The sequence below is a fragment of the Pristis pectinata genome, chromosome 6, assembly GCF_009764475.1.
Source record: "Pristis pectinata isolate sPriPec2 chromosome 6, sPriPec2.1.pri, whole genome shotgun sequence".
In the NCBI taxonomy this organism is placed as follows: Eukaryota; Metazoa; Chordata; class Chondrichthyes; order Rhinopristiformes; family Pristidae; genus Pristis; species Pristis pectinata.
This window is the reverse complement of record NC_067410.1, coordinates 9,239,183-9,265,711: the sequence shown is the minus strand read 5'-3', so window position 1 is coordinate 9,265,711 and position 26,529 is coordinate 9,239,183. Positions and strand designations below refer to the sequence as shown.

The 26,529-nt window shown below is 46.2% G+C and overlaps 1 protein-coding gene across 4 annotated transcripts in view; it reads left to right on the top strand.

Annotated features, from left to right (window-relative positions):
• Nucleotides 1–26,529, top strand: part of sema3b (sema domain, immunoglobulin domain (Ig), short basic domain, secreted, (semaphorin) 3B) — a 376,487-nt gene that overhangs the window by 186,166 nt on the left and 163,792 nt on the right. For 3 of the 4 annotated variants that reach the window (XM_052017532.1, XM_052017530.1, XM_052017534.1), the window contains exon 2: nucleotides 10,995–11,145. In XM_052017532.1, the coding sequence (XP_051873492.1) occupies nucleotides 11,037–11,145 (109 nt within the window). In that variant the 5' untranslated portion in view covers nucleotides 10,995–11,036. Of the gene's footprint in view, nucleotides 1–9,698; nucleotides 9,875–10,994; nucleotides 11,146–26,529 lie in introns of those variants that run through there. The other variant, XM_052017531.1, reaches the window with a different exon arrangement.

Below are 26,529 nucleotides of genomic sequence, written 5' to 3'. Positions count from 1 at the left end.
ACATTATTTCAACTGTATTGAATATTGATTTACAACCTCACCCTATCACTGCAGTGTTTGGGCTACCAAGGATGGAATCTGGCCACTTACCACATTTGTCACATCGCTTTGTCACATTAATGGCCGAGCGATCCATTTTGTTTAAATGGAAGGATCCAATACCCCTACTACTTTTCAATGGTTCTCTCAAACTATATCATGTTTAAACTTGGAAAAAATTAAGAGTGGTACTGTTGATTCTTCGCTTAAATTTGAGGAAGTTTGGAGTCCATTTATTCAATATTTTCATACGATATCGATCCCTTTTCAATAACCTTTGAATTTAGAGGAGCAGAGTTTACGACATTATATTGCTCTTTTTTCATCGAGAAATATCAGTCCAGCTTTTTTTCTCTTTTGAAATTTTTTTTAGTTTGTTTCGATTTATTACTTATAATTTTTTTGATTTGGGGGTTCTCTTTTTTATTATACAATAAATCTTTTTCTTTCCCTTTTTGATTTTTTTTGTATTATTTTCACTTACTAAGAGAACGTGAGGTCTAGACTATATTTTTTATTCTTTATGATTATACATGTCATGATTGTCGTCCCAATCTCTTTGTAACACATGTATAATCATTGATGTTATATATATATATTAATCTGTATTAATTTGAAAATTAATAAAAAGATCGAAAAAGAAAGAAAAAAGTGAATTAAAAAGCAGAAGAAACATACAAAAAGAACCACAGCAACTTCTCCCAACAAAAGCAAGGTAATTTTGCAAGAATAATACAGTGAGAGTAAGAGGTGCAGCATTTTATGCTTCAGAACTATCTCAGTCATTCGCAGGTTTCATTGAAGGTGGAATCCCCATCCCCAAATGTTGTCGATCTTTGTTCTTTTTGTAATTATGTTTATCCTGTGGTCCCCACTTCTGGAGTGAACTCCAGGCTGGGCTTCATTTCCACAGGGTGTTGATTGCTTCCAGTACCACGCCCCAGTGGTCATTCTTAATGCAAGCTCTTGAACTGTAAGGGGATTTAACTCTGCAGAGTTAATATTGTCCATGAGCAAGGTACATACTTATGAGCTTCTCAGCACCAAGGTATCACTGCACAGTGCGTTATGGTGCAGTACCAGTTGCTTTACCCTCCTTGTCCTGTGTAGTTGAGCCCAGTGGTAGTTCCGTTTCTGTTCTGCAATCTAGCTTTTTGTAGAGAATTAAAGAATGTAAATTCTCTAAGTTGCTGCTTTTATTCTGCACAGTTTAAGCTGGACAAATAGCAACTAAGAGCATGGCCAGTGAATGTTAATAAATGAGAGCAACGAGGACAAGAGGGGCAATTGTCCTATTGCCTGCAAACTTGCAGCCAGATCAAAGCAGAGGTTCTTTCTTGTAGTACCACATTTTGGAGAGAGTGGTTCTACCTTCCCCAACCTCACTATTCTCTGCTCTAATTCTAAACATTGGATGAAGCCCATTATGCTACAATTTCACCCTAACTCCCATCCATCTTTGGAACTGAAAGATTTGACCAGAGCCTGGGGTTTTGGACACTCAATTGCATGCTACGTTAGCCATCAAAGCCATGGAAAGTGCTTTACCATGTTCCAGTTTGGTATTTTGTTCTGCGCACCCTCCTCGCTGTGTGTTTCGCTGAATACGAACCTCAACGGCCACTGGTCTCTGGATTGTCCAGTCATCAGTGTGGAAAATCAGAAGCTGCCCAACGAATCTTCCGAATCGTCTTCCTTCAAACGCGGGCCTATTGATTTGTTGGAGATGAGGGAACTTGCCTTGTCCAGTGAGGATGTGAAGCTTGTATATTCACACTGGAGTGTTTTGCTGGGGTTGGAATTTGGTTACTAAGAAATGTAGGCACAGGAAAGAGCTTCAGCTCCTTAAGCCTTTTCCATCATTCATGATTAATCTATATCTTAAACTTGCCTGCTTTGTTTCCATACCTCTTAGTACTCTTGTTTAGAACATTAAGACATAAGATATAGAAGCAGAAGTCATCTATATGGTGCCGGAGTGTGGCGACTCTTTGCAAGCCGCTCTCTACAGATCTACTCATTGTACCTCGGTACAAGTGACAATAATATACCAATACCAATAGCTCCATGCCTGCTCCACCATTAATTAAGAGCATGGCTGATCTTTTACCTGAACACCATTTTCCTATACAACATTCCTAGGTTCCCACAATAAGTATCTTGTATATACCCAGTATCTGAGCCTCCACAACTCTGCTGGGTGGAGAATTCCAAATTTCTTTCCATTGCCGTACTGAATGGCAGAAGCCCTTATTTTGAGACTGTATTCCCTGGTTCTAGATACCTTTGTGAGGAGAAACACCACCCCTCATCTAACCTGTCAATTTTCAGTTGACTCCAACCTCTGCTGCTTTATAACTGGACAAAATTCCAAATGCTCACTACCTAGACATAATACCTAGACATAGATTTGGATTTAAATAGAGCTAGGGTGGCACAGTAGTGTAGCGGTTAGCATAACGCTAGTACAGCGCCAGTGACCCAGGTTCAGTTCCCGCCACTGCCTGTAAGGAGTTTGTACATTCTCCCCGTGTCTGTGTGCGTTTCCTCCGGGTGCTCTGGCTTCCTCCCACATTCCAAAGACGTACAGGTTAGGAAGCTGTGGGCACGCTATGTTGGCGCCGGAAGCGTGGCGACACTTGCGGGCTGCCCCCCAGCACATTCTCAGTGATGCAAAAAGACACATTTCACTGTGTGTTTCGATGTACGTGTGACTAATAAATAAATATCTTATTTTATCCTATCTTATCCATGGAATAAACAAGTGCTTCCTGATGTCATCTCCCAAAAAAGGCCCACTCTAATTTCTGGATTCCCTCATCAGACCCAGCCCAAAAGTGTTAAATGACTATCTAAATATTTTGTTCTGTTAGGACACAGAGCCAAGTGCCATTACCCTATAAAGAAGCTGACTTAGCAAAGCTAACAACCATCTGCAGCAAGAATAAAATTTCCCAGTGGTCCCCGATCTGACACGTGTGTGGTTTATACAGTCAGATCCCTGACCTCTGCTCTTTGTTCCCTTGTGGGTCTGGTGATCTTCTAGCCAAACAACCAAGAAGAGCAGTGAGGGCCAGCAATCCAATTGTGTAAAGCATATGGTTCATTAGTCCCCTACCTCTCCCCATCCCAGATGTTATAATAGCTTGCTGTGCATCAGGAAGATCATACAGTTACAGGGGCTGGCTGAGTTGTGAATCTCTCACCGATTGGTTGCGCAACATATAATTCTGTCGCAAACCTCAAGGCGCACTTCCTGAAAAATTCATCTTTGATCTCGTGTCCACATCTGTAGAGATTATTGGAAACATCTGGGAGCTAACAGTACAATTACAGTCCGGCTGTTCGAGTGTGCATTGGACTGTTTGAGGTCCAGCTGCAAATTCCTCTCATTTCTTAAACGTTTTGCGGGTGTGAATATTTAAAGAATTAGGTATTGTTTTCTACCAAGTGAGATTTAACAAAGAAATCTCAATTGAGTTTCATTTTGGGCTTAATTTTAACACGCAATGGAGTGTGGATGTGGGAAAGAGAGGGGAGGGGTTTTGCGTTTGACATAGAGATTTGGATTTAAATAGAGCCAGTCATATCCCTTGCAGAATGTCCCGATGTGCAGTACAACTACTGTGCAGGAAAAGAAACAAAACAGCCAATATGCACAGCAAGCTGCCACAAACAGCAATCAAATAATAGCCAGAATATCTGCTTTAGTGATTTCCATTGAGGCATAGATATTAATGAGGAGTTTGCGGATAATAGTCCTGCTCTCTGAGGCAGCACCTTGGAAGAGACCAAATGGGGCTAATGTTCCATCTGAGAGACGGTGCCTTTGACAGTGAAACACTCCCTCTCTGGCACTGCAGTGTCAGCTGAGATTTACGTGCGTGTCCTGGAGGGGGACTCAAACCTAAACCATGCAGACTGTTCAGTTCCATCTCCGTTCAACCACAGTGCTTTAGAGAGCGAGGAGAGGTGAGCATCAGCTTCAGTAGGTCAGTTGCAGTGATATTCATGTGGCTCCTTGTGATTTAACTGCAGGTCCATGGAGTTTGTAGGTTTCCTGCGACTGGCCAGTGATAGAGGGGTGAGGTCAGAGTGGCAAGTGGAGGGGGTGTCAGCTGACAGAGAAATGTCTCAAGTGCTGAACTCTCACACCTGCTTTCCTGCTCGCAGTTGTGACTGGTATTGCAAGTTATAATTGAATTGAGATGTTACTTTGACAACATTAGGGGTTGGTCTCTGTGCAGTCCGTATTTTGGAGCTTTGATCCTTAGGATCACCGTGGCTGCAGAGGGGCAAGTGAATTGACTTGTTCCAGCACAATGGAAGCCACACCAGCAACACCATGACAAGAAGGAGCAGGACTAACAGCTGTGGGTGTCCCAGCAGCTTGTGGTCCAGCACCAGCAGCATTAACACCAGCAGGGGTAGAGCCACACCAGCAAGGTAAATACCAGCTGTAACAGGGTTACCATCAACACCAGCAGGTGTAGGACCACACCAGCAGGGTTAACAACAGCACCAGCAGTACCAGAAGAGAGATCTCCAATACCAGCAGGGTGGACACCAGCACCAGTAAAATGCAGGAGCAACAGCAGGGTGAGGTCCAGCACCAGCAGGGTCAATACCAGCAGAAGCATGGTGAACTCCAGCAGCAGGGTCAATACCAGCAGAAGCATGGTGAACTCCAGCAGCAGGGTCAATACCAGCAGAAGCATGGTGAACTCCAGCAGTAGGGTCAATACCAGCAGAAGCATGGTGAACTCCAGCAGCAGAATCAATACCAGCAGAAGCACGGTGAACTCCAGCAGCAGGGTTAATGCCAGGGACCAGCTGTACCAAACTCCTCCTCCAGGACCTGCAGCTCCACAGGAGAGAGGGGCTACAGGAGATGTACAGCTCGTGGAACGCCCAGCTCCCTGCATGTTTGGCCCACAGGCAGAGAATATAAGCTTCCTCTGCCATTGGCTGATGAGCCCCAGGGAGGAAACAGTAAACTTCACACAACAACCAGGTGCCTGGAGAGATCTGGAGCAGTCCTTCGGTGGACTCCAGCCACGGTATCTGGAATAGTGGGACAACACACACAAAACACTGGTGGGACTCAGCGGGTCAGGCAGCATCTATGGAAGGAAATGGACAGTCGACGTTTCGGGTCAAGACCCTTCATCTGTTGACCCGAAATGTCGACTATCCATTTCCCTCCACAGATGCTGCCTGACTTGCTAAGTTCCTCCAGCGTTTTGTGCGTTGATCCAGATTCAGTGGTCATTGACTTCAGGAAAGGGGGCAGTGTACATGCACCTGTCTACATCAATGGTGCTGAGGTCGAGAGGGTTGAGAGCTTCAGGTTCCTTGGAACATCACCAATAGTTTGTCCTGGTCCAATCACGTAGGCACCATGGCCAAGAAAGCTCACCAGCGCCTCAATTTCCTCAGGAGGCTAAAGAAATTTGGCATGTCCCCTTTGACACTCACCGACTTTTATTGATGCACCATAGAAAGCATCCTATCTGGCTACATCACAGTTTGGTGTGGCAACTACTCTGCCCGGGACCACAAGAAACCACAGAGAGTTGTGGACGCAGCCCAGCGCATCACGTGGACTCTGTCTATACCTCTCGCTGCCTTGGTGAATTAGCCAGCATAATCAAAGACCCCACCCACCCGGGTCATTCTCTCATCTCCCCTCTCCCATCAGGCAGAAGATACCACAAGGCTCAAGGACAGCTTCTATCCCACTGTGATAAGACTATTGAACGGTTCCCTTATACGATGAGATGGACTCTGACCTCACAATCTACCTTGTTATGACCTTGCACCTTATTGTCTACCTGCAGTGCACTTCCCTGTAGCTGTGACACTTTACTCTGTATTCTGTTATTGTTTTTACCCTGTATTCTGTTATTGTTTTTACCCTGTACTACCTCAATGCACTATATGTTGAACTGATCTGTATGAACGGTATGCAAGACAAGTTTTTCACTGTACCTCGGTACAAGTGACAATAATAAACGATAGCAATACCAATACCAGCGCTGCACAAGACTGTATAGCAGGGAGATTAGGATCGATGGGAAGAGCAAAGCACAGAGTCCTGAGGGGGGAGATGTACATGATGACAGCCATGCATCACTTGATGGGATATTCCCCCCCACGAACTCAGTCATGTGGAAAATCCACACTCCTGTCTCCCTTCCATTCATCCATAATATCCTCTCAGGCAGCTCCTTGGATTGAGGATGACTCGCTGCCTCTCCCGTGCGTTCTGAGGAAGCAAACGAGCCGTGTGTGGATGTCACCGACTCTGCTATGGGTGAGGCATGGGAAGCTTAATGAAGAGCGCGGCACATTCTTTGGATGGTTCTATCTCCTCCTGCTACTTGCTCTTAGCCTCCGTGTGCTCCCATCGGAGAGATGTGAAGTACTTGGTGCCTTCCCAAATCAACGTCACTAGCCATGGATTCCCATGAACCATTGGAGATGTTATAGCTTTTCAAGGCAGTTTTGAGGATGTCCTTGAATCATTTTCTCTGTCCTGGAAATCACACGCTTCCTGCTCAACCCATCTCTCATCATTTTATACAGGAGTGTATGAGTAGACATTGGTTGGAGATTGGACAGTCTCCGTGGTTGGACAACTTTTGATAGTTCTCAGAGTTGACCAGTCAAAACATCTGGAGTCACGAAGGATCAGAACTGGCCATATGGTTGTGGTATCAGAGGGTGTTTGGTACCTTGTTTTGTATCTTGTATGGATTTTGTACCTTTATTGCTCATCGTTAATCCTCTTGTGGTGAACTGTCTCCTTGAATTGTCCTGGTGAAACTACTCCATCATCACTGGATCAAAATCCTGGAACTCCCTGCCCAACAGGACCAGGCAGATCAATTGGTAGGGCTTGGTCAATGCGTACAAACAAGTACATGAGAAAATAGGAGAAGGAGTAGGCAACCTGATCGGTCTATCTTGCTGCACCATTCATGTGATCATGGTTGATCTGCCCCAGGTCTCAGCTCCTTCTCTGTGCTAGCATCATTTTGTTTTTATGTTGTATTCCTGTCTGCCCATTCAGGTGATGGTCATAGAGAGACACAGCATGAAAACAGGCTCTTCGGCCCATTGTGTCCATGTTAACCATCAACCATCCATTTTGAAGCTAATCCTACCCTCATGCAATTTATTCTCCCCACATTCTCATCAACCCCCTGCCAGATTCTCCCACTCACCCACACACTAGTGGCGATTTGCAGCAGCTAGTTAATCCGCCAACCAGGATGTGGGAGGAAACTGGAGCACCCAGAAGAAACCCACAGGGCCACAGGGAGAGAACATGCAAACTCCACACAGACAGGACCTGAGGTCAGGATTGAACCTGAATTGCTGGAGCTGCGAGGCAGCGGCTCTACAAGCTGTGCCACTGTGCCATCCATGATCTGGAAAGACCCCCACAGGCTTACATGAAGAAACAGCAGGGAAGTTCTCAGTGTGCTGGCCAACTGTAAATACCTGCTGGTTGGTCTCGGCACATGGGAGCTTGCTTTGCATAAATTAGCCGCCAATTTTCCAACAATGGTCACTACCTTTCAGAAGTAATATGTTGGCACTGACACACTTTGGAATCCCTTAAGGATGTGAAAGGGGCAGGCACGGTAGTGTAATGGTTAGCGTAACGCTATTACAGCGCTATCGATTCTGACTGCTGTCTGTAAGGAGTTTGTACGTTCTCCCCGTGTCTGCGTGGGTTTCCTCCGGGTGCTCTGGTTTCCTCCCACATTCCAAAGACGTACGTGTTAGGAAGTTGTGGGCATGCTATGTTGGCACCGGAAGTGTGGCGACACTTGCGGGCTGCCCCCAGAACACTCTACGCAAAAGATGCATTTCACTGTGTGTTTCGATGTACATGTGACTAATAAATAAATACCTTGTATCTTAGAAGATGCAGTTATGTATCTTCTTTGTTCATCCTTCATTAGTGTAAGCCTAACGATCCACAAAATTGGCTTGGTGATCGGAGGCAGTGGTCGAGGGGTGTTCTTCTGACTGGAAGTCTGTGGCCAGTGGTGTACCGCAGGGATCGGTGCTGGGACCATTGGGTTTTGACTTGGACGGGAATGTAGGTGGACTGACTAGTAAGACGATGACACGAAAAGCCATGGAGTAGCAGATAGCGAAGAAGGTTGTGAAAGGATGTGGGGGGGGGGAGTTGGCGGAGGGGTGGCCGATGTAATTTGACCCAGTCAAGTGTGAAGTGATGCTTCCTGAGACATCAAGTACTGACAACACATATACCGTAAATGGCAGGTACCTCGGTGGGATGATGCACAGAGAGACCTTGAGGTGCAAATTCACAGCTCGCTGAAAGTGGCGATGCTCATGGATAGGGTAGTGAAGAAGGCATTTGGTGTGCTTGCCTTCATCGGCCAAGGCACTGAGCACAAGGGTTGGGGGTGGCATGTTGCAGCTGTACAAAGTATTGCTCAGACTGCACTTGGAGTAGAGTGTACAGTTCTTGTTGCCACACTACAGGAGAGGGTGCAGAAGCGATTCACCAGGATGTTGCCTGGAATGAGGGCTTTACTTGAGACGGAAAGATTAGATAGGCTGGATTTATTCTTACTGGAACACAGGAGATTGAGAGATGACCTCATGGAAGTTTATAACATTATGAGGGGCTTAGATAGGGTCTCTTTCTTGGGATAGGGCAGTCTACAACTAGAGGACGGGTTTAGAGAGAGAGATTTAAAGGGGCAAGTTCTGCACACATAGGCTGGTGAGTGTATGGAACCAGCTGCTAGGGCAAGTGGTAGAGGCAGGTACCAGTGCAACGTTGAGGGTATTTAGACGCCTACGCGGGTGGGATAGTGGTAGAAGGATTAGGGCCTAATGCGGGCAAATGGGATGGGGGTAGATAGACATTACAGTCAGCATGGACGAGTTGGGTTCGGTGCTGTCCAACCCTACCACTTCCCGGAACCGCCCTCGTTATCTTCTACCGACCACACTTTGAAGCACAACAATCACTTGCACCGCTCTGGCTCTCCACAAGCGTGGAAAATCACCGCCACGCTTGACCTCCCTGGGTCCTGTAATCCTTCCGTCTGGTGCGGAGGGACTGTTGGGGAAAAGGAGTTGCAAGAGTCGGGGTTAATTTGCAGAGCAGGGCGGCTGGGCTTCGATCTCTCCCGCGTCAGCGGGTGTGGAGAGACGCCTTTTATAGAAAACTCGCATCCACTCTCCACGCAGTGAGCGAAGCAGTGTGTACAATGTGGACTCTTCCAACCTGCTGCCAAACGACAGCCTCTAACCTCTTGGGAGAGCTATGGCGAGGGTCAGCGTTGGAGACTCCCCACCGCACGGGACGGGGATCTAGACCTGTGCCCTGGGGAGGGCCCCTCATCCCTTGACATTGTCTCTGAGCTGCTGATTGTTCAGGGGGGAGCCCTGACGGTCCCCTGGGCTTGTGTGTTCACTCGACCAATTGCACGGGGCTGCACTCGCACACACATCTGACATCTCCCCAACTCCTGCGCGGAGTTGGACGCAGAAGCGCAACGGGGTGAGAGGTGGTGGATTAAATATCTTGGCAGCCAGGCTTCGGATAGTTTGTGGAGCTTGTCTGTGCGCCGCTGCCTCTCTCTCTCTCTCCCTCTCTCTCCCGTACACACAGGCACTCCACCACTCCCTCTGTTGCTGGCGGACCTGAGCACAGCCAGGTCTCGCTTTAACTCCCTTCTTGTGGCGATTGAAGCCGGGCCAAGAATCAGAATGCGAGGAGAGGGAGCGAGTGAAGGCATAGTCTTGTCCAAGTGTCAGCAGCGTGCGTTCGTTCCAGGTAACAGAGAGAGTGGGTGGGGGGGGGGGGGGGGTGAGGGTGAGAGAAGGAAGGTGGTGGGGTGGGCACACAGCACTGGTCTTGTACCTGTTAAGCTGTCAGCAAAACGGACTGGGTGCTTTTAAAATGCATTCCAGAATCTGTTGCTGTGCAGAAAGTGGAGTAGTTTACAAAGTCAATCTGTGTGTGTGTGTGTCTATTTGTATGTATGTTTGTCTGTATGTGTGATGTGGGTATGTCCATTTGTGTGTGTGTGTGTGGGATGTGTGTCAGTTTGTGTTTATGAGTGATGTATGTGTCTGTGGGGGTGTGTATGTGAGAGTGTGGGTCGATGTGTGGGAGTGTAGCAATGTGTGTGGGTGTCTGTGTGTCGGGTGTGTGTACTTGTGTGTGATGTGTGTCTGTGTGTGGGGGGATGTGTGTAAATATGGGTATGCCGTGTGTGTGCTCGAGTGTAGCTATGTTGTATGTGTCTGTGTGGTTGTGTGTACCTGTGTGTGAATGTGGGTATGTGGTGTGTGTGTGTGTGTGTGTGTGTGTGTGTGTCAGTGTGGGTATGTGGTGTGTATGTCAGTGTGGATATGTGTTTGTGTGTGTATGTGTCAGTGTGGGTATGTGGTGTGTGTGTGTGTGTGTCAGTGTGGGTATGTGGTGTGTGTGTCAGTGTGGGTATGTGGTGTGTATGTCAGTGTGGATATGTGTCTGTGTGTGTGGGTATGTGGTGTGTGAGTGTGTCAGTGTGGGTATGTGGTGTGTGTGTATGTGGTGTGTGTGTGTGTGTGTGTCAGTGTGGGTATGTGGTGTGTGTGTATGTGGTGTGTGTGTGTGTGTGTGTGTCAGTGTGGGTATGTGGTGTGTGTGTATGTGGTGTGTGTGTGTGTGTGTGTCAGTGTGGGTATGTGGTGTGTGTGTGTCAGTGTGGGTATGTGGTGTGTGTGTGTGAAAGGAAGCTGGCAATCCAAGCTCTATGGAAATTGAACGGGTTGGATTTTACTTTGCAAAAGGAACTATTTATTCCCGTGTCAGTTCCTTCTGAAAGGTGCTGGCGGCGGTGAGTGCACCTGTAAGCGCTCCATCTCCGGGGACGGTCTTTAACTCTCTCCTCACTCTCCCCCTCCAGATCTGAGCCGGGTCGCAGTGTGACGCCACGGTGAGACCGACCATGAAACTTCTGTGGAACTGCCTCTTGGTCCAGCTGCTCACGGTGGAAGGGCTTGGACTCCGGACTAGGACGGTCAGCGGGAACCCCAGGCTGAAGATCTCCTACAACGGTGGGTCACCTTCCTGAGCGAGTCTGGCAAATTCATTAGCGGCGAAGGGCGAATCTATTAAACTGCAGCCTTGGTTATTTATTGCGGCGAGTGCGGTTCAACTTTAATCTCATTAACCCATTCATTCCCGAGAGGGGCGCTGGCTGGCCAGAAAGTCGGGGAGTTTATCCATTACTGGGCTCAGGATTGGTCGCTCCGTGGGCAGGTGGCGAGCAAAGACTTGCATTTATGTAGCGCCCGAGGGCTCCACAAGCCCCCCCGTTTAGACCACGCAGCACAAACAGCAAAGTGACATTGGCCCTGATAATCTTTCAGGAAATGAAAATTAAAATAAACCCCTCCGTTTCTCTCCAACACTTTGCCCTTTCTCTGTGGACGGTGTCTGACCTGCTGAGCGTTTCCAGCAGTTTCTGGTTGTGTTACAGCCCCTCTCTCCCACCTTTCACCCTATAGCATATGTTCCCCTTTGTTCTCCAGAAGATTATTTGTTCCTCCCTCCTGTTTTCTGTGCCCCTGCGTCTTTTCTGCAATTAAAAATGGGCTCGTTTTCCTGCTTTGCCCAGAAAGACCATAAATCTGAACCAGTCTCCTCTCCGAAGATGCTGCTCGACCTGCTGAGTATTTCCAACCTTCTCTATGTTTTGTGACATTGATTGAGGAGCGAATGTTGGTCAGGGCGGTTAGGTAGGGAGACACAAGATACTGCAGATGCTGGAATCTGGAGCAATTTATTAGAAAAACAAACTGCTGGAGGAACTCAGTGGATCAGGCAGCATCTGTGGAGGCAGAGGGATGGTCAATATTTTGGGTCGTGACCCTGCATCAGGACTGAGAGCGTGGGAGGAGGACGGCCAGTATAATGAAGTGAGAGGGAGGGGTGAGGAAAGGGGCTGGCAGGTGATAGGTGGAACCGGGTGAGGAGAGAGATGATTGGCAGATGGAACCAGGTGGGGACGGTTGGGTCGATCTCCACAGGGTGAACAGCCACCTTCCTGATCACCTGTGCTAAGCATACGACCTTATAATTGGTAAATTAGATTATTATTGTCACGTGTATCGAGGTACAGTGAAAAACTTTGTTTTGCATGCCATCCATACAGATCATTTCATCACATCAGTGCATTGAGCTAGTACGAGAGAAAAGCAATAACAGAATGCAGAATAAAGTGTTACACTTACAGAGGAAGTGCAGTGCAGGCAGACAATAAGGTGCAAGGCCATAACGAGGTGGATTATGAGTTCAAGAGGCCTTCTCCCTGTAATCCTTAACTCCCTTTTTACCAATCAAGAGCCAATCAATCTCTGCCTTAAATACACCCAATGACTTGGCCTCCACAGCCCTCTGTGGCAATGGATCCCACAGGTTCACCACCCTCTGGCTGAAGAAATTCCTCCTCATCTCAGTTTTAAAGGGACGTCCCTTCATTCTGAGGCTGTGCCCTCAGATCCTAGACTCTCCCAATGGAAACATCCTCTCCATGTCCACTCTATCCAGGCCTTCCAGTATCTGATAGGTTTCCACGGGATCTCCCCTCATCCTTCTGAACTCCACTGAGTACAGACCCAGAGACGTCAGATGCACCTCGTATGTTAAGCCTTTCATTCCTGGGGTCATTCTGGATGCCCTTGTAATAGGTGCTTGGGGGCCCCACTCTGCATTTGCGAGTCACCTGATGCATGATTCAAATGAATGTCTGCAACATGTAGAGATCATTGGCTGGCTAATTGGCAGCAAAACAGCTTCCTGGGGAGATCAGGTCCAAAGTTTCTCTCCTCCCAGAGTTGAGTCAGTGCCCAAAAAAGTAGTGCAATGTTGTTGAGTTCCTCCAGCCACCAGTAGGCACCATTGCACAGTGCTGAACTATACTCCACTGATTGTCATTGGTATTGGTATTGGTTTATTATTGTCACTTGTACCGAGGTACAGTGAAAAGCTTGTCTTGCATACCGATCGTACAGGTCAATTCATTACACAGTGCCATTACATTGAGTTAGTACAGAGTGCATTGATGCAGTACAGGTAAAAACAATAACAGTACAGAGTAAAGTGTCACAGCTACAGAGAAAGTGCAGTGCGATAAGGTGCGAGGTCACAACAAGGTAGATCGTGAGGTCAGAGTCCATCTCATTGTATAAGCGAACCATTCAATAGTCTTATCACAGTGGGGTAGAAGCTGTCCTTAAGCCTGGTGGTACGTGCCCTCAGGCTCCTGTATCTTATGGAAGAGGATTGTCATGTTTGTGACAATGAGCTAAAGAGACAATCTTGCATTTAAATAGAGACTTTCATGGTTTCCCAAAGCAGTTGACAGTCAGTAGATTTTTTTTGAAGAGCAGGCACTGTTGTATTGCAAGAAATGAGGCAGCCAGCTTCAGCAAAAGAAGCTCTTGCAAACATGATGGTGAGTGGATGACCTGTTTAAGTGATGTTGGTTGAGGAATAAATATTGTCCAGGGCACCAGGGAGAACACACCTGATCTTCAAGGTAGTACCATGGGATCTCTTCCTTCTGAAAAAGTAGGTGGGGTCTCAGTCTCCGCTGAAAGTTGGTACCTCCAACAGTGTAGCACTCCCTATGTACTGCACTTAATCTGTTTTATGGGCTCAGGTTTCGGTAGTGGGGCTTGAATCCAAAACCTTCCAAGTCAGAGGCAAGAGTGCGACCAAAGAGTTGCAAAACGATCCCACTCCCCGTTGTGAGTTTGCGTCTTGAGCAGAAGTTGTGTTTGAAATGCTTTTGACTGTTCTCTTGTTGTTGCAGTTAAGAGAGTTAAACTAGAATGGGGGAGGGACTCTGCTCTGCCAAGAGTTGCAATTAAATTCCAGCCAAGATTGTTGCCAACCTGGCTGTCAATCAAACCTGCCACGTGGTGGGAGGTTTTGATTTTACAATCATCGTTTCCTTTCCGTAAAGGAATCCCTGAATTTGGCACCCAGGACTAGTGCAGGGTCCAGAGTCGAGAGTGCAGAGGTCAGGACTTCAGTGTAAGGAAAGAGAGACTGGGTAAAGTTAGAAATCAAAGGCGTATTCGGAATAATTCCTCTGTGCACCTTCTGCGTGAGGGGAAAAGGGAAAGAGTTCAAACAAATTCCTTTGGAATACATCAGCTGAGAATTTCCTGGGAGTATTTCCACAATCGGGCTGCACTGGGTGTGGTGTTGACGGGGAAGCTCGCAGGGAGTGATTTCCCTGAGATCATAGGAACTCAGCAAGCATTTATCAAAGCGTGACTGCTCTTTAAGTGAGGGCACCCCCCCCCCCCCCCCCCCCCCCCACCCACTTCCTCAATGGGAGCTCCAGATCAAACCTTTAACCTACCTGTTCTCTCACCTGGTTGCTTGGTTTTGACTGTTGATGCTCTGGCACTAAGATGTGGCAGTTGTGTACAAGAGGCAACAAACTCAGCCAATGGTCCATCAGTGATTCCCCATACCTGTCCCACACCCATTCTGATTACCACTCCTTTTTTAAGTGTGTTTAATATTGAAGGTTGACCAATTTGACCGATATGTTTGAAAGGCTTCGTTATTATTGGAAGAGACCTTTCGCACAGCATGTAGCTGGAATCTGAATTGCACTGCTTGCTGAATACAGTGGAGACAGGTTCTATTGTTGTGAATTGGATAAGTAGGCGGTGGGTAAAAAATTGAAAGGTCGCAGAGAAAGGGCTAGGTGTGGAACCAGTGAAGTGCTCTGCTAGAATTAGTGCATACAAGATGGGCTGAATGACCTCCTAGGCTGTAACCATTCTATGATTCCACCTTGCACAGTGTACCAGGTTTGCACATATTTTGCATCTACACAAACTTATGACTAATAGCATGATGAAGACACTTCACTGTCACGATTACGAGGTCTCCCAAGGTGTTTTGTAGATAACAAACTACTTTTGAGAGAAGTCACTATAGTGTTAAATGTGGCAGCTAATTTGAACATAGCAAGCTCCCATAAACAGTAGGCATAATATCATGGAGTTATACATCATGGAAACAGCATGCGTCCGTGGGTTTCCTCCGGGTGCTCCGGTTCCTCCCACATTCCAAAGACGTACGGGTTAGGAAGCTGTGGGCGTGCTGTGTTGGCGCCAGAAGCGTGGCGACACTTACGGGCTGCCCCCAGAACACTCTACGCAAAAGATGCATTTCACTGTGTGTTTCGATGTACATGTGACTAATAAAGATATCCATGCCATCCAACGTGTACCTTTATATACTATTCCCATTTACCAGCACTTGGTCCATTGCCTTCTATACTTTGGTGATTCAAGTTTTTGTCCAGACAGTTTTTAAAAGCTGTGAGATTACCTGTCTTCACCATCTTCTCAGTCAGTGAATTCCAGGTTTCAATTGTGATCTGGGTCAAGAAATTCTTCCTTAAATTCCCAGTAAATCTCTGACCCCTCACCTCTGATTATAGGCACCTTTGCTAAGGAGGGCAATTTACCTCATACCCCTCATAATTCTGTACATGTTGAATTGTACAGCACAGAAACAGGCCCCTTGGCCCATTATGTCCATGCCGATCCTTTTGCCCAGCTACATTAGTCCCACCTACCCACATTAGATCCATATCCTTCTCTGCTTTGCCTAACTCTGTCCAACTTTCTGTTCAGCAGATTGATTGTATCTGATTCCACGACCTCTTCTGGTAGCGCGTTCTATCAACCACTCTCTGTGTAAAAGAAACTTACCCCAAAGGTCCTCTTAATTCTTCCTCTTAATTCTCCTACTTTAAAACTGTGGCCTCTTCATTTTAATAACCTTGCCACAGGAAAATGATTTTGACTATCTAACCTATCTATGCCTCTCCTAATCTTATATAATTCTATCAAACTTTATCTGACAGCAAACATTTGTTGTAGTGATGTTTGTTGATGAGGAATACTCATCATGTTGCCAGGGAGAATTCCGCTGCTGAATTGACAGAGTGTCCATGGGATCTTTGATGCCCATTGGGGAGAGGAGATAGCGTCATGGAGTACCACAGCATAGAAACTGGCCCATCTAGTCCATACCGGCCTGGTTTTCTGCCTAGTTCCATCCACCTGAATCTGGACCATGTCCCTCCAAACCTCTCCCATCCTAGTACCTATCCAAACCTCCCTCTAATGTTACAATTGAACCCGCATCCACCATTTCTGCTGGCAGCTCGTTCCACACTCGCACCACCCTCTGAGTGAAGTAGTTCCCCCTCAGATTCCCCTTAATATTTCACCTTTCACCCTAAACCTATGTCCTCTAGTTCTAGTCTCACCCAACCTGAGGGGAAAAAGCCTGTATACATTCACCCTATCTATACCCCTCATAATTTTGTATACTTCCATGAATCTCCCCTCATTCTCCTGCGCTCCAGGGAATAACATCCTAACCTATTCAACCTTTCCCTATAACTCAGGTCCTCAAGTCCCGGCAACATCTGTCTAAATTTCCTCTGCACTCTTTCAAGCTTTTTGATATCTTTCATGTAGGTAGGTGACCAAACTACACACAATATTCTAAGTTTGACCTCACCAACATCTTATACAACTTCAACATAACATCCCAACTCCTGTACTCAATGCCCTGATTTATGAAAGCCAAAGTGTCAAAAGCTCTCTTTACGACACTATGTACCTGTGAAGCCACTTTCAAGGAATTATGGATCCATATTCCCAGGTCCCTTTGTTCTCTCGCACACCTCAGAGCCCGACCATTCACTGTGTAAATCTTACCCTGATTTGTCCTCCCAAAGTACATCTCCTCACACTTGTCTGCATTAAATTCCATCTGACATTTTTCTGCCCATTTTCCCAGCTGGTCCAAATCACTTTGCAAGCTTTGATAGCCTTCCTCGCTGTCCACTACACCCCCAATCTTGGTATCATCTGCAAATTTGCTGATCCAGTTTACCACATTATCTTCTAAATCATTAATATAGATAATGAACAATAGACCCAGCACCGATCCCTGTGGCACACCACTAGTCACAGGCCTCCAATCAGAGAGACAACCATCTACTACCACTCTCTGGCTTCTCCCTCTAAGCCAACATTGAATTCAATTGACTACTTCATCCTGAATGCCAAGTGATTTAACCTTCTGGACCAGTCTCCCATGTGGGACTTTGTCAAAGGCCTTGCTAAAGATGAGGTCTCAATTTAATTTGGAAGGTAACACCTCCAGCATTGCAGGACCCCTTCAGCATTATGTGGGGAAGTCAGCCTAGTTTATGGCATTGGAATTTGGAGTTGGTTTATTATTCTCACTTGTACCAAGGTACAGTGAAAAACTTGTCTTGCATGCCGATCGTACAGATCAATTCATTACATAGTGCATTGTTTTTACCTGTACTACATCAATGCACTCTGTACTAACTCAATGTAACTGCGCTGTGTAATGAATTGACCTATACAATCGGTTTGCAAGACAAGTTTTTCACTGTACCTCGGTACAAGTAACAATAATAAATGAATACCAATACCATTGAGTTAGTACAAGGTGCAGAGTAAAATGTCACAGCTACAGAGAAAGTGCAGTGCAGATAGACAATAAGGTGCAAGGTCATAACGAGGTAGATTGTGAGGTCAAGAGTCCATCTTATCCTGCTAGGAAACTGCTCAATAGTCTTATAACAGCAGGATAGAAGCTGTCCTTGAGCCTGGTGGTACGTGCTTTCAGGCTTTTGTATCTTCTGCCCGATGGGAGAGAGAGAAGCTCCGGGGTGGGAGGGGTCTTTGATTATGCACCGCAGCAAGCAGTGTAGACGGAGTCCATGGAGGGGAGGCTGGTTTCCCTGATATGCTGAGCTGTTTCCGCAACTCTCTGCAGTTTCTTGTGGTCCCAGGCAGAGCTTTTAGTGCTCATATCTCTGGTGTGTGACTCAAACTCATGGCATTGTGACTTGGAAGGCAAGAGTGCCCACAATTGACACAATTACCACAGGGCAACAATCTGAATTCTGCCCCGACATAGAGAGGTCAGAGCCTCTTTAAATAAGTGCCACTCCTCCCCCACATTCACTTCTGACCCTCTCTCTGGTAGAGTTCTCCCAAATGGCCAGTGGGCCGGAAACATCGCTACTGTTACTGTGGCAACCACTCTCCTTTTCATTGCCATGGTGGGCACCGGCAGATTCCAGGACAGGCAGATGGTCAACAGTAGGAAGTTTGGAAATCTGACCTTGTTCCCTCCAAATCCCAGCTCCGTCTGCATTTGGGAGGTCAGCTAGTGTGACAGAAAATCCCACTTCCTCACTCAAGCTTGTGGTTGGGTTTTGGGGGATTTGGTGCCTTGGGAAATTTGTAACCGATATCTCGTCTCCAGTTACAGACAGGTGTTGTCGTAAACTGCAAGAACAAAGCGCGAGGTGTGTAGGTGTACACATGCTTTCTGAATTATAAACTGTTGTAGCATTTTAAAGGGCTTCTGACATTCCTGAAGAAGCAAAACATTACTATTGTTACATCTTGTGAAGGTATTAGGTAGCTGAAATCAAAAATCAGGTGTGTGTGTGTTTGTGTGCACACTTACTGTGTCAAAGAAATACCTGGCTTGTATAAATCTTCTCCCTTAGTAAGTGATGAAAGCAACTGGTTCTTTGAAGCATCAAAAAAAAACTGTTCTTGTCTTTTGATGATTATTTTGGGACATTATGCTTTATAATCCACTTAAATTTATTGAGCACTGCTGGAAGTTGAACAGAAGTCTGCAGAGAGTTGTTAATGACATTAAGAGGCAATAATCCTTCACACAAAAGCTTCCCAAAGACATGTGGTTTGGCAGGTTAATTGACCACTGCAAGCTGCCCCTAGTGTGTGGGTGAGTGAGAGACGGTTAGCGTAACGCTATTACAGCGCCAGCGACCCAGGTTCAATTCTCGCTGCTGTCTGTAAGGAGTTTGTATGTTCTCCCCGTGTCTGCATGGGTTTCCTCCGGGTGCTCCGGTTTCCTTCCATATTTCCAAAAGACATACGGGTTAGGAAGTTGTGGGCATGCTATGTTGGCGCCAGAAACATGGCAACACTTGCGGGCTGCCCCCAGAACACTCTACGCAAAAGACGCATTTCACTTTGTGTTTCGATGTACATGTGATGAATAAAGATATCTTATCTTGTCGGGGGGGAGGTGAATGGGAGTGTGGGGAGAAAAGATAGTGGGATTAGTGTAGAATGGGTGGTTGATAGTCAACGTGGACGATGGGCTGAAGAGCCTGTTTTTGAGTTATATGACTCTGTGGCTCTAGATCGAATATGAAACCATCATTTGCTGCTGGAAAATGGGAGATAAGTTTGTATTTTGGATGTTTGGCTGGAAGAACAAAGGTTGCGAGGAATTCCCTCTCCTCCTCCAGCCCCACCAGCACTCATGTTGTCTGAGGCAAGCACCTGTTGCACTGAAGATTGAGTGGGTGCCTGTCCAGATTTTGACCTCGCCGCCACCCCCCCCCACCCCAATTCCAACCCCACATCCGAGACCAAGGGGTGGACAGCCGGTCAGCCCTTCATTAACCAGAGCCCAGGAAGTTCCTGGGCTAGTTTCTTTCCTGTGGCAACCTGGACAAATGCCCGGGCAAAGTACGGACAGTGGAGTAGCACATGGTGACATGTCTTTAATTACTCTCTATACTAGAGCTTCTGCAACTGGTGCCTCATGGTATATACTCAACCTTCCCTCTTCCTTCCACTGGTGCTTTGACACGACCAGGTCCCTGTAGCCGTGCTGAACATGTGGAGCGTTATCTGAACTGGGTTTAACAAATGTAATGGACAGATGCGTTCAGCATCAGAATGAGCTGATCGTGTTACGTTGCTTCCCTTTATTTTCAGAGGGTATATGGTAAACAGATCAGAAGGGAAAATACTGCATTAGTATTACAAATTACAGCAGTCATTTGGAAATCGAGGAAATAAGGAATGCAGATCTGTCTCTCTGACTTCTGTCCCCATTATTTTCCTCATGACCTCCATGTTTCACTTCACTCCACCTCCACATCCCTCTCAGGAGGTCACATATCTTTTGACTGTGGCACAAAACCTTTTTACTGTTGTGTGAGACGGCATGGTACATCATTGGAAGTGGGGAGAAGGGGTAAGGAGCAAGTTCTGGACAACTCCGTGACCACATACACAGGGATACTTTGATGCTTGAATCCCATCCATCTGCAGCAGCTTAAGAGATGGGTGGCATGTTTCCTTGTGTTAACGCTCCCATTAAAGGCAAGTTATTCCTGTTAAGTAACTTGAGGAATTTCCATTGTTCTAACTCAATTAACCAGTTTTTCCTTTGCTCTTGTTCTGTCACTGCCACTTGTAAATATAGCAGGAAAGACTTGCTTTCTCACAACAACGTTTTCTTTAGGTAGTGTCTTTGGTGGAATAAAATGTCTTCAGGTGCTACATGAGTGTTACAGATATAATTCACTGCGGAGCCATAGGAACCAAAGTTAGGACAGATGACATACAGTTTGGTCACAGAGCCAAGTTTCAATTGAACATCTTCAAGGGAGAGTGAGAGGTAGAGAGGCAGAGAGGTTTAGGGCGGACGGGATCCCCAGAGGTCGGGGTCTTGGTCCGCCCATGATGGAGTGGTTAAAATCGGAGATATTAAAGAGCTTAGCAGTGTGAAGCACAGATAGTTCGAAGGGTGATGAGGCTGGGGAAGATTAAGATCTTTATTAGTCACATGTACATCGAAACACACAGTGAAATGCATCTTTTGCATAGAGTGTTCTGGGGGCAGCCCGCAAGTGTCGCCACGCTTCTGGTGCCAACATAGCATGCCCAAAACTTCCTAACCTGTACGTCTTTGGAATGTGGGAGGAAACCGGAGCACCTAGAGGAAACCCACGCAGACATGGGTACAAACTCCTTACAGACAGCAGCGGGAATTGAACCCGGGTCGCTGGCGCTGCAAAGCGTTATGCTAGCTGCTACACTACCGTGCCTACCGAAGATTACAGAGATAAAGATTGGCAAGACCATGGATTTGCAACTCAAAAATGTCTTATAGGCAATTAAGTCTAGCCACTGCCATAATATAAATCTGCTCAAAGGGAGATACATGGCTGTATTAGGATGATACAGTAACCTCATTCTCAGTTGGAGAATAAAGCTGATACCTTGGGAAGGGATTTTCATCGGGGACATCAAGTCCTGCATTGACATCATTTACCATGAATCCTTGGCTGGTAACAAAGAACGGGTCTAAATCGCATTGAAGCCAAATTGCAAGTCTGGGATCTTGGATGTGGATGCGATTCCCATGGACGAATCAGAATTTTTTAGGATATCTGATAATCTGAACAGTGGTTTCAGAGACAGCAGAACAAATTAAATGGCAAAGCTTTCATTGAAAACTTGGCTTTGGTCCATCCACAGCTGAGCTGGATATCAGGCTCTTGCCCAAGTCATCGAGCAGGAGGGTTTATCATGGGCTGCCCGAAACAGAAGCTCTAATGTTGTGTTGCCTGATTCATAACAACACGAAGACATACAAAATAGCAAATCCAGGCCCTGAACCCATTTAACAAGATTATGGGCATCTCCAATCTCCCCATCATATCCCAGAAGCATGTTCCCAGAGGCATACCTCCCCCTGCCCCCTCCATAATAATCAGAGCATGTGTGTTTGTGCAGAAGTGTATAATAGGTGTGCGTTTAACATGTCCCTTCAAATGCAGTCAAATTTACATTTCTGTGATAGCCCCAAATTGCCCCAAATTCATCAATACTCATATAATCACTTACTGGGCATCGACGCCCCCCTGGGATAGAGAAGTCCAGCATTTACAGCCTTCTCTATAAAGAAATATCTTCTCCTCTCTGTCCCAAGCTGCCAAACCCTTAGCTGAAGTCTAACCCCTTCATTTGGGATTCTACAGCCAGCCCCCAAGGAATGCAACACTGTACAGAGGGTAAGAGAAGAATCTATTAAATTCATTTGGGTAATTGCTCAGTGATTGGTCAAGGTCCATTGAATCACCTGCACACATCTCCTTTCAACTTGCCCCCTCTCACCTTAAATGCATGCCCTCCAGTATTTGACATTTCTACCCTGGGAAAAAGGTTATGTCTTGGCTCTATCTATGCCTCTCATAATTTTATAAATTTCTACCAGGTCTCCTCATAGACTTGATGAAAAACACGATGATGCTGGAGGAACTCAGCAGGCCAGGCAGCATCTGTGGAGAAAAGCAGGCGGTCAACGTTTCGGGTCAGGACCCTTCTTTAGGACTGAAGATAGGAAAAAGGGAAGCCCAATATATAGGAGGGAAAAGCAGAGCAGTGATAGGTGGACAAAAGAGGGGAGGTGGGGTGGGAACAAGGTGGTGACAGGTATATGCAGGTAAGAGATAGTGATAGGCAGGTGCGGGGTAGGAGGGGAGAGCAGATCCACCAGGGGATGGGTCAAAGACCATTTTTCTCTATGGACCCTTTCTCCACGGATGCTGCCTGGCCTGCTGAGTTCCTCCAGCATCATTGTGTTTTTCATCTAGATTCAAGCATCTGCAGTTTCTCCCCATAGACCTTGCTGCGGAGACAGCAATCCAAGTTTGTCCAACCTCTCCTTATAGCTCATACCTTCTAATCCAGGCGGCATCCTGGTAAACCTCTTCTGTACCCTTTCCAAAGCCTCCACATCCTTCCCATAATGGGGCAACCAGAATTGCACACAATTCTGTTCTCGTACCTTTCTTCATTGACGTTCCACCTTGGACATTGAACGAGAGCAGGCAGTTCAAACAGCAATCTCTCACAATCAAACCAGGAGCAGTACTTTTATTCAAGTAAAGTCAAAATTAAATATAAACTCTACAAAATAATACAAGAGAAGACACAGAACAATAAAAAGTCCATTTTGGTGCAAAGTAGTCATATAATGTTGCTATACTGAGGTAGTGATTAGTGTTGTACAGGTTGGTTCAAGAACCGAATGGTTGAAGGGAGGTAGTTGTCCTTGAACCTGGTGGTGTGGGACTTAAGGCTTCTGTACCTCCTGCCCAGGTGGTGTGGGTCTTTGATAGGTACTGCCTTGTTGAGGCAGCGCCTCATGTAGATACTACTGATGGTGGGGAGGGATGTGCCCGTGACGTATTGGGCTGAGCCCACTACTCTACAGCTTCTTACGTTCGTGCGCATTCGAACTGCCGAAATCAACCATGATGCAACCAGTCAAAATACTTTCAACAGTCCTTCTGTAGAAGTTTGTTAAAGTGTTCGGTAACATGCCGAATCTCTTTAACCTTCTAAGAAAGTAGAGATGTTAGTATGCCTTCCTTGTGATTGCATTTATGTGCTGGGCCCAGGACAGGTCATTCAATATGTTAACGTCCCGGAATTTTAAGCTGCTGACCCTCTATTCATTCATTTATTCATTCACAGAGCAACAATGACAATGGCTGCATGTAATGCTCATTCCTCATTGAACTGAGACAGTAGTTGAGTCTGGAGTCTGGATTTCCTTCCCTGAAGGACGTTAGTGAACCAGATGGTTGCATGGTCACCATTACTTGCTTTATTTAGTTACCGGATTTTAATCACTTGAATTTAAATTTCTCAGCTGCTGTGGTAGGATTTGAACTCTGATGAATTGTCTGCTAGTCTAATAACCACTTTCCTGTCTTTGGCCAGTGATCAAACTAGGGAACCGCAAAAGTGCTCTGATCTTCTCAATTTTCATAGTTAATCTACAATCCAGTTATGGGATGGAGGCTGGTCCCCAGTTCTTGCCCACCTCGTGTTGTCCTGGCCAAGCTGGCGTGGTCCACCCTCTTGACAACCGAGGGGCATTTCAGAGGACAGTTGGGAGGAAAGCACATTGCGGTGGGTCTGGAGTTACATAGAATCATTATGCCATAGAACGAGGCCGTTTGGAACATCAGGTCCATGTTGACTCCTGTAGAGCGATCCAGTCAGTCCTGCATAGAGTCTTGATGCTTTAGAAGGACGCAGATAGACTGCACTACGCGAGGCTGGCAGAGTTCTTTCCCTGGGGTACATGGTGTCTCTTTATGATAGGCAGGGAGTCCCATGGTCACAATATCATTGTCTCATTCTACTAGCTAAATTTAAATTCCCCAGCTGCCATGGTGACATTGAACTAATCCCCCGAGATCATTATTCCCATTCCCTGGATTACTGATCCAGTTTATTCTTAATTCATAATTGCCACTATTGACTTTGAACTGAGTGGCGAGTTAGGGCGGTATTTAGTCCAATAGTTTCATTTTCACCATCTCATATTCCAGATTTACTTAATCACCTGAATTGCCCACTTTAGCCGTGATTCAACCTATGTCTCCAAGACTCTGGATGATTCGACTGTGGAGTCCTCATTGGTGTCTCGGTTATCAGTAGTTCCATCAGCAATTGATCTGGTGTTCAGCCCAGCATGGGGTGCTAAACCCATTGAACCATTTATAGGATCTCCACAACAGTGTTCCCATAAGAATCCAAAAAATTAAGAAATAGGAGCAGGTCATTCAGCCCCTCAAACTTGCTCTACCATTCAACAAGATCATGGCTGATTTTTTTCCTCAACACCTTTTTCCTGTCCTACTTCTATATTCCTTGATTCCTCTAATAACCTACCTATCTCTATATTTAATGCAATCAATGACAAGGCCCCTAATACCCTCTGGCGTAGAGGATTCTAAGGACTCATCTTCTTCTAAGTAAAGAGATTTCTCTTCATTTTCATCTTTTACTTTGAGGCTGTTCCAGTACTCTGGATGGATTAATATAGAATGGCCACTGGTGTAAGTGTCTTGGCGGCCAATGCGAGGTCAGAGTGAATCCAAGCAAGGGCAGCCCCTCCAAGGAAGTTGATGGAGCTGTAGTTGGTTGACTGTGTTAGGGTCAGCAGAGAGACCTAGGAGGGTGTGCCAAGGTGAATGGGGGAAGAATGGTGAATGGGGCTGGCAGAGCACTTGATATGAAAGAGGGTCAAGCCACGAGGAAATAGAATTGAGAGATCGGGAGGTGGGAGTTGTGGGACAGAGGAGATGGGTCAGAAACCCAGAGAGGAACAGGCACAGGGTTCAGCACCAGACTGGAGGAAAGAGGAGGTTTGGCTTGGTGGGGAAGGTGAAAATAGTCTGATTATTAAACTAGCTTCCTGATCTCTGGAATTCTGCACCCATTTCCTATCCATTGCTACCTCAGTGTTCGCCTTTAAAGCACTCAAAATGTCTTAATTGTTCCTGTGGTTCATGATCCAGGCTTTTCCCTGACTACAACAAGGACATCTCTTCAGGTTACGTAGAGATTAATTCAATCCAAGTTCTCACATGGGCACTGAAGAATAAGGAATTAGAGAACTGACCCGTCACATCCACCGTGGATGAATTAAAAATGAGAAAGGACTTGTAGCGCCAATCACATTCCTTTCGGAAATAGTTTCATAGCCAGTGAAATAATTTTTTTGTAGAAAAATGATGGCCATTTGTGCACAGCAAGCTCCCATTAAAAAAACAATGTGATGATGACCAAATGTTGATTGTGGGATACTGACAGTTCACTAGTAATGATCCCATCCTGCCTTCTTTCAGAATAACGTTATGGGATATTTCATGTCCATCTGGGACAGCAGACAGGCTCTTTGTCCTGAAGGGTTGCCTGGAATTGGCTCCTCACTCAACATTTGTGGGTTTGAGCCCAACTCCAGGACCCCCTCTATACTGTGCTTGAGCACCAGCCTAGGTTTTTGTGGTACGATCTTTGGAGTAATTAACATACCCAGCAGCTTAAATGGTCATCAGGGTTGGTTTGCTTATATTCAACCTCCTGTGAGAGATTTAGCTCATCGCATTAAATTACCCTGAATTCATTGGCACTGCTTTCTGGAGAGCCCACACGAGGCTGGCTTGTATAATTGGCAATGTAACGGTGCAATGCGGTTGGAACAAGTCGAGGGTTGCAATTAAGTCTCAAACACGATTAGATTACATTGTGTGTTACACCTATCCCTGCCGGGAAGAATTTTCACCACTGACCATTTTCTTAAGGGGAAGAAGGGATTTAACCGCTGACCCTCCCAATGGCACCCACATTCTTTAAACAAATAAAAGATTCCAGCCCAGTTTTGACCCAGTTAAAAGGAGTGATTAAATAAATAAAAGAATTTGCATTTGTACAATGTCAAGACCTCCCAAAATACTTCAGTTATTGGATTCGTTTTGAAGTATAATCAATGTTAGTAAACACAGCAGTCCTGGAACATAGAACAGCAGAGCACAGCATCAGGCTCTTCGGCCCATCAGAATGTCAGTCTAACTAATCCTATCTGCCTGCACATGGACTGTACCCTCTGTTCCCTGCTTGTTCACGTGTCGGTCTAAATGCCTCTTACACATTGCTATTGTATCTGTTTTCTCCACCTCCTCTGACAGCGTGTTCCAGGCACTT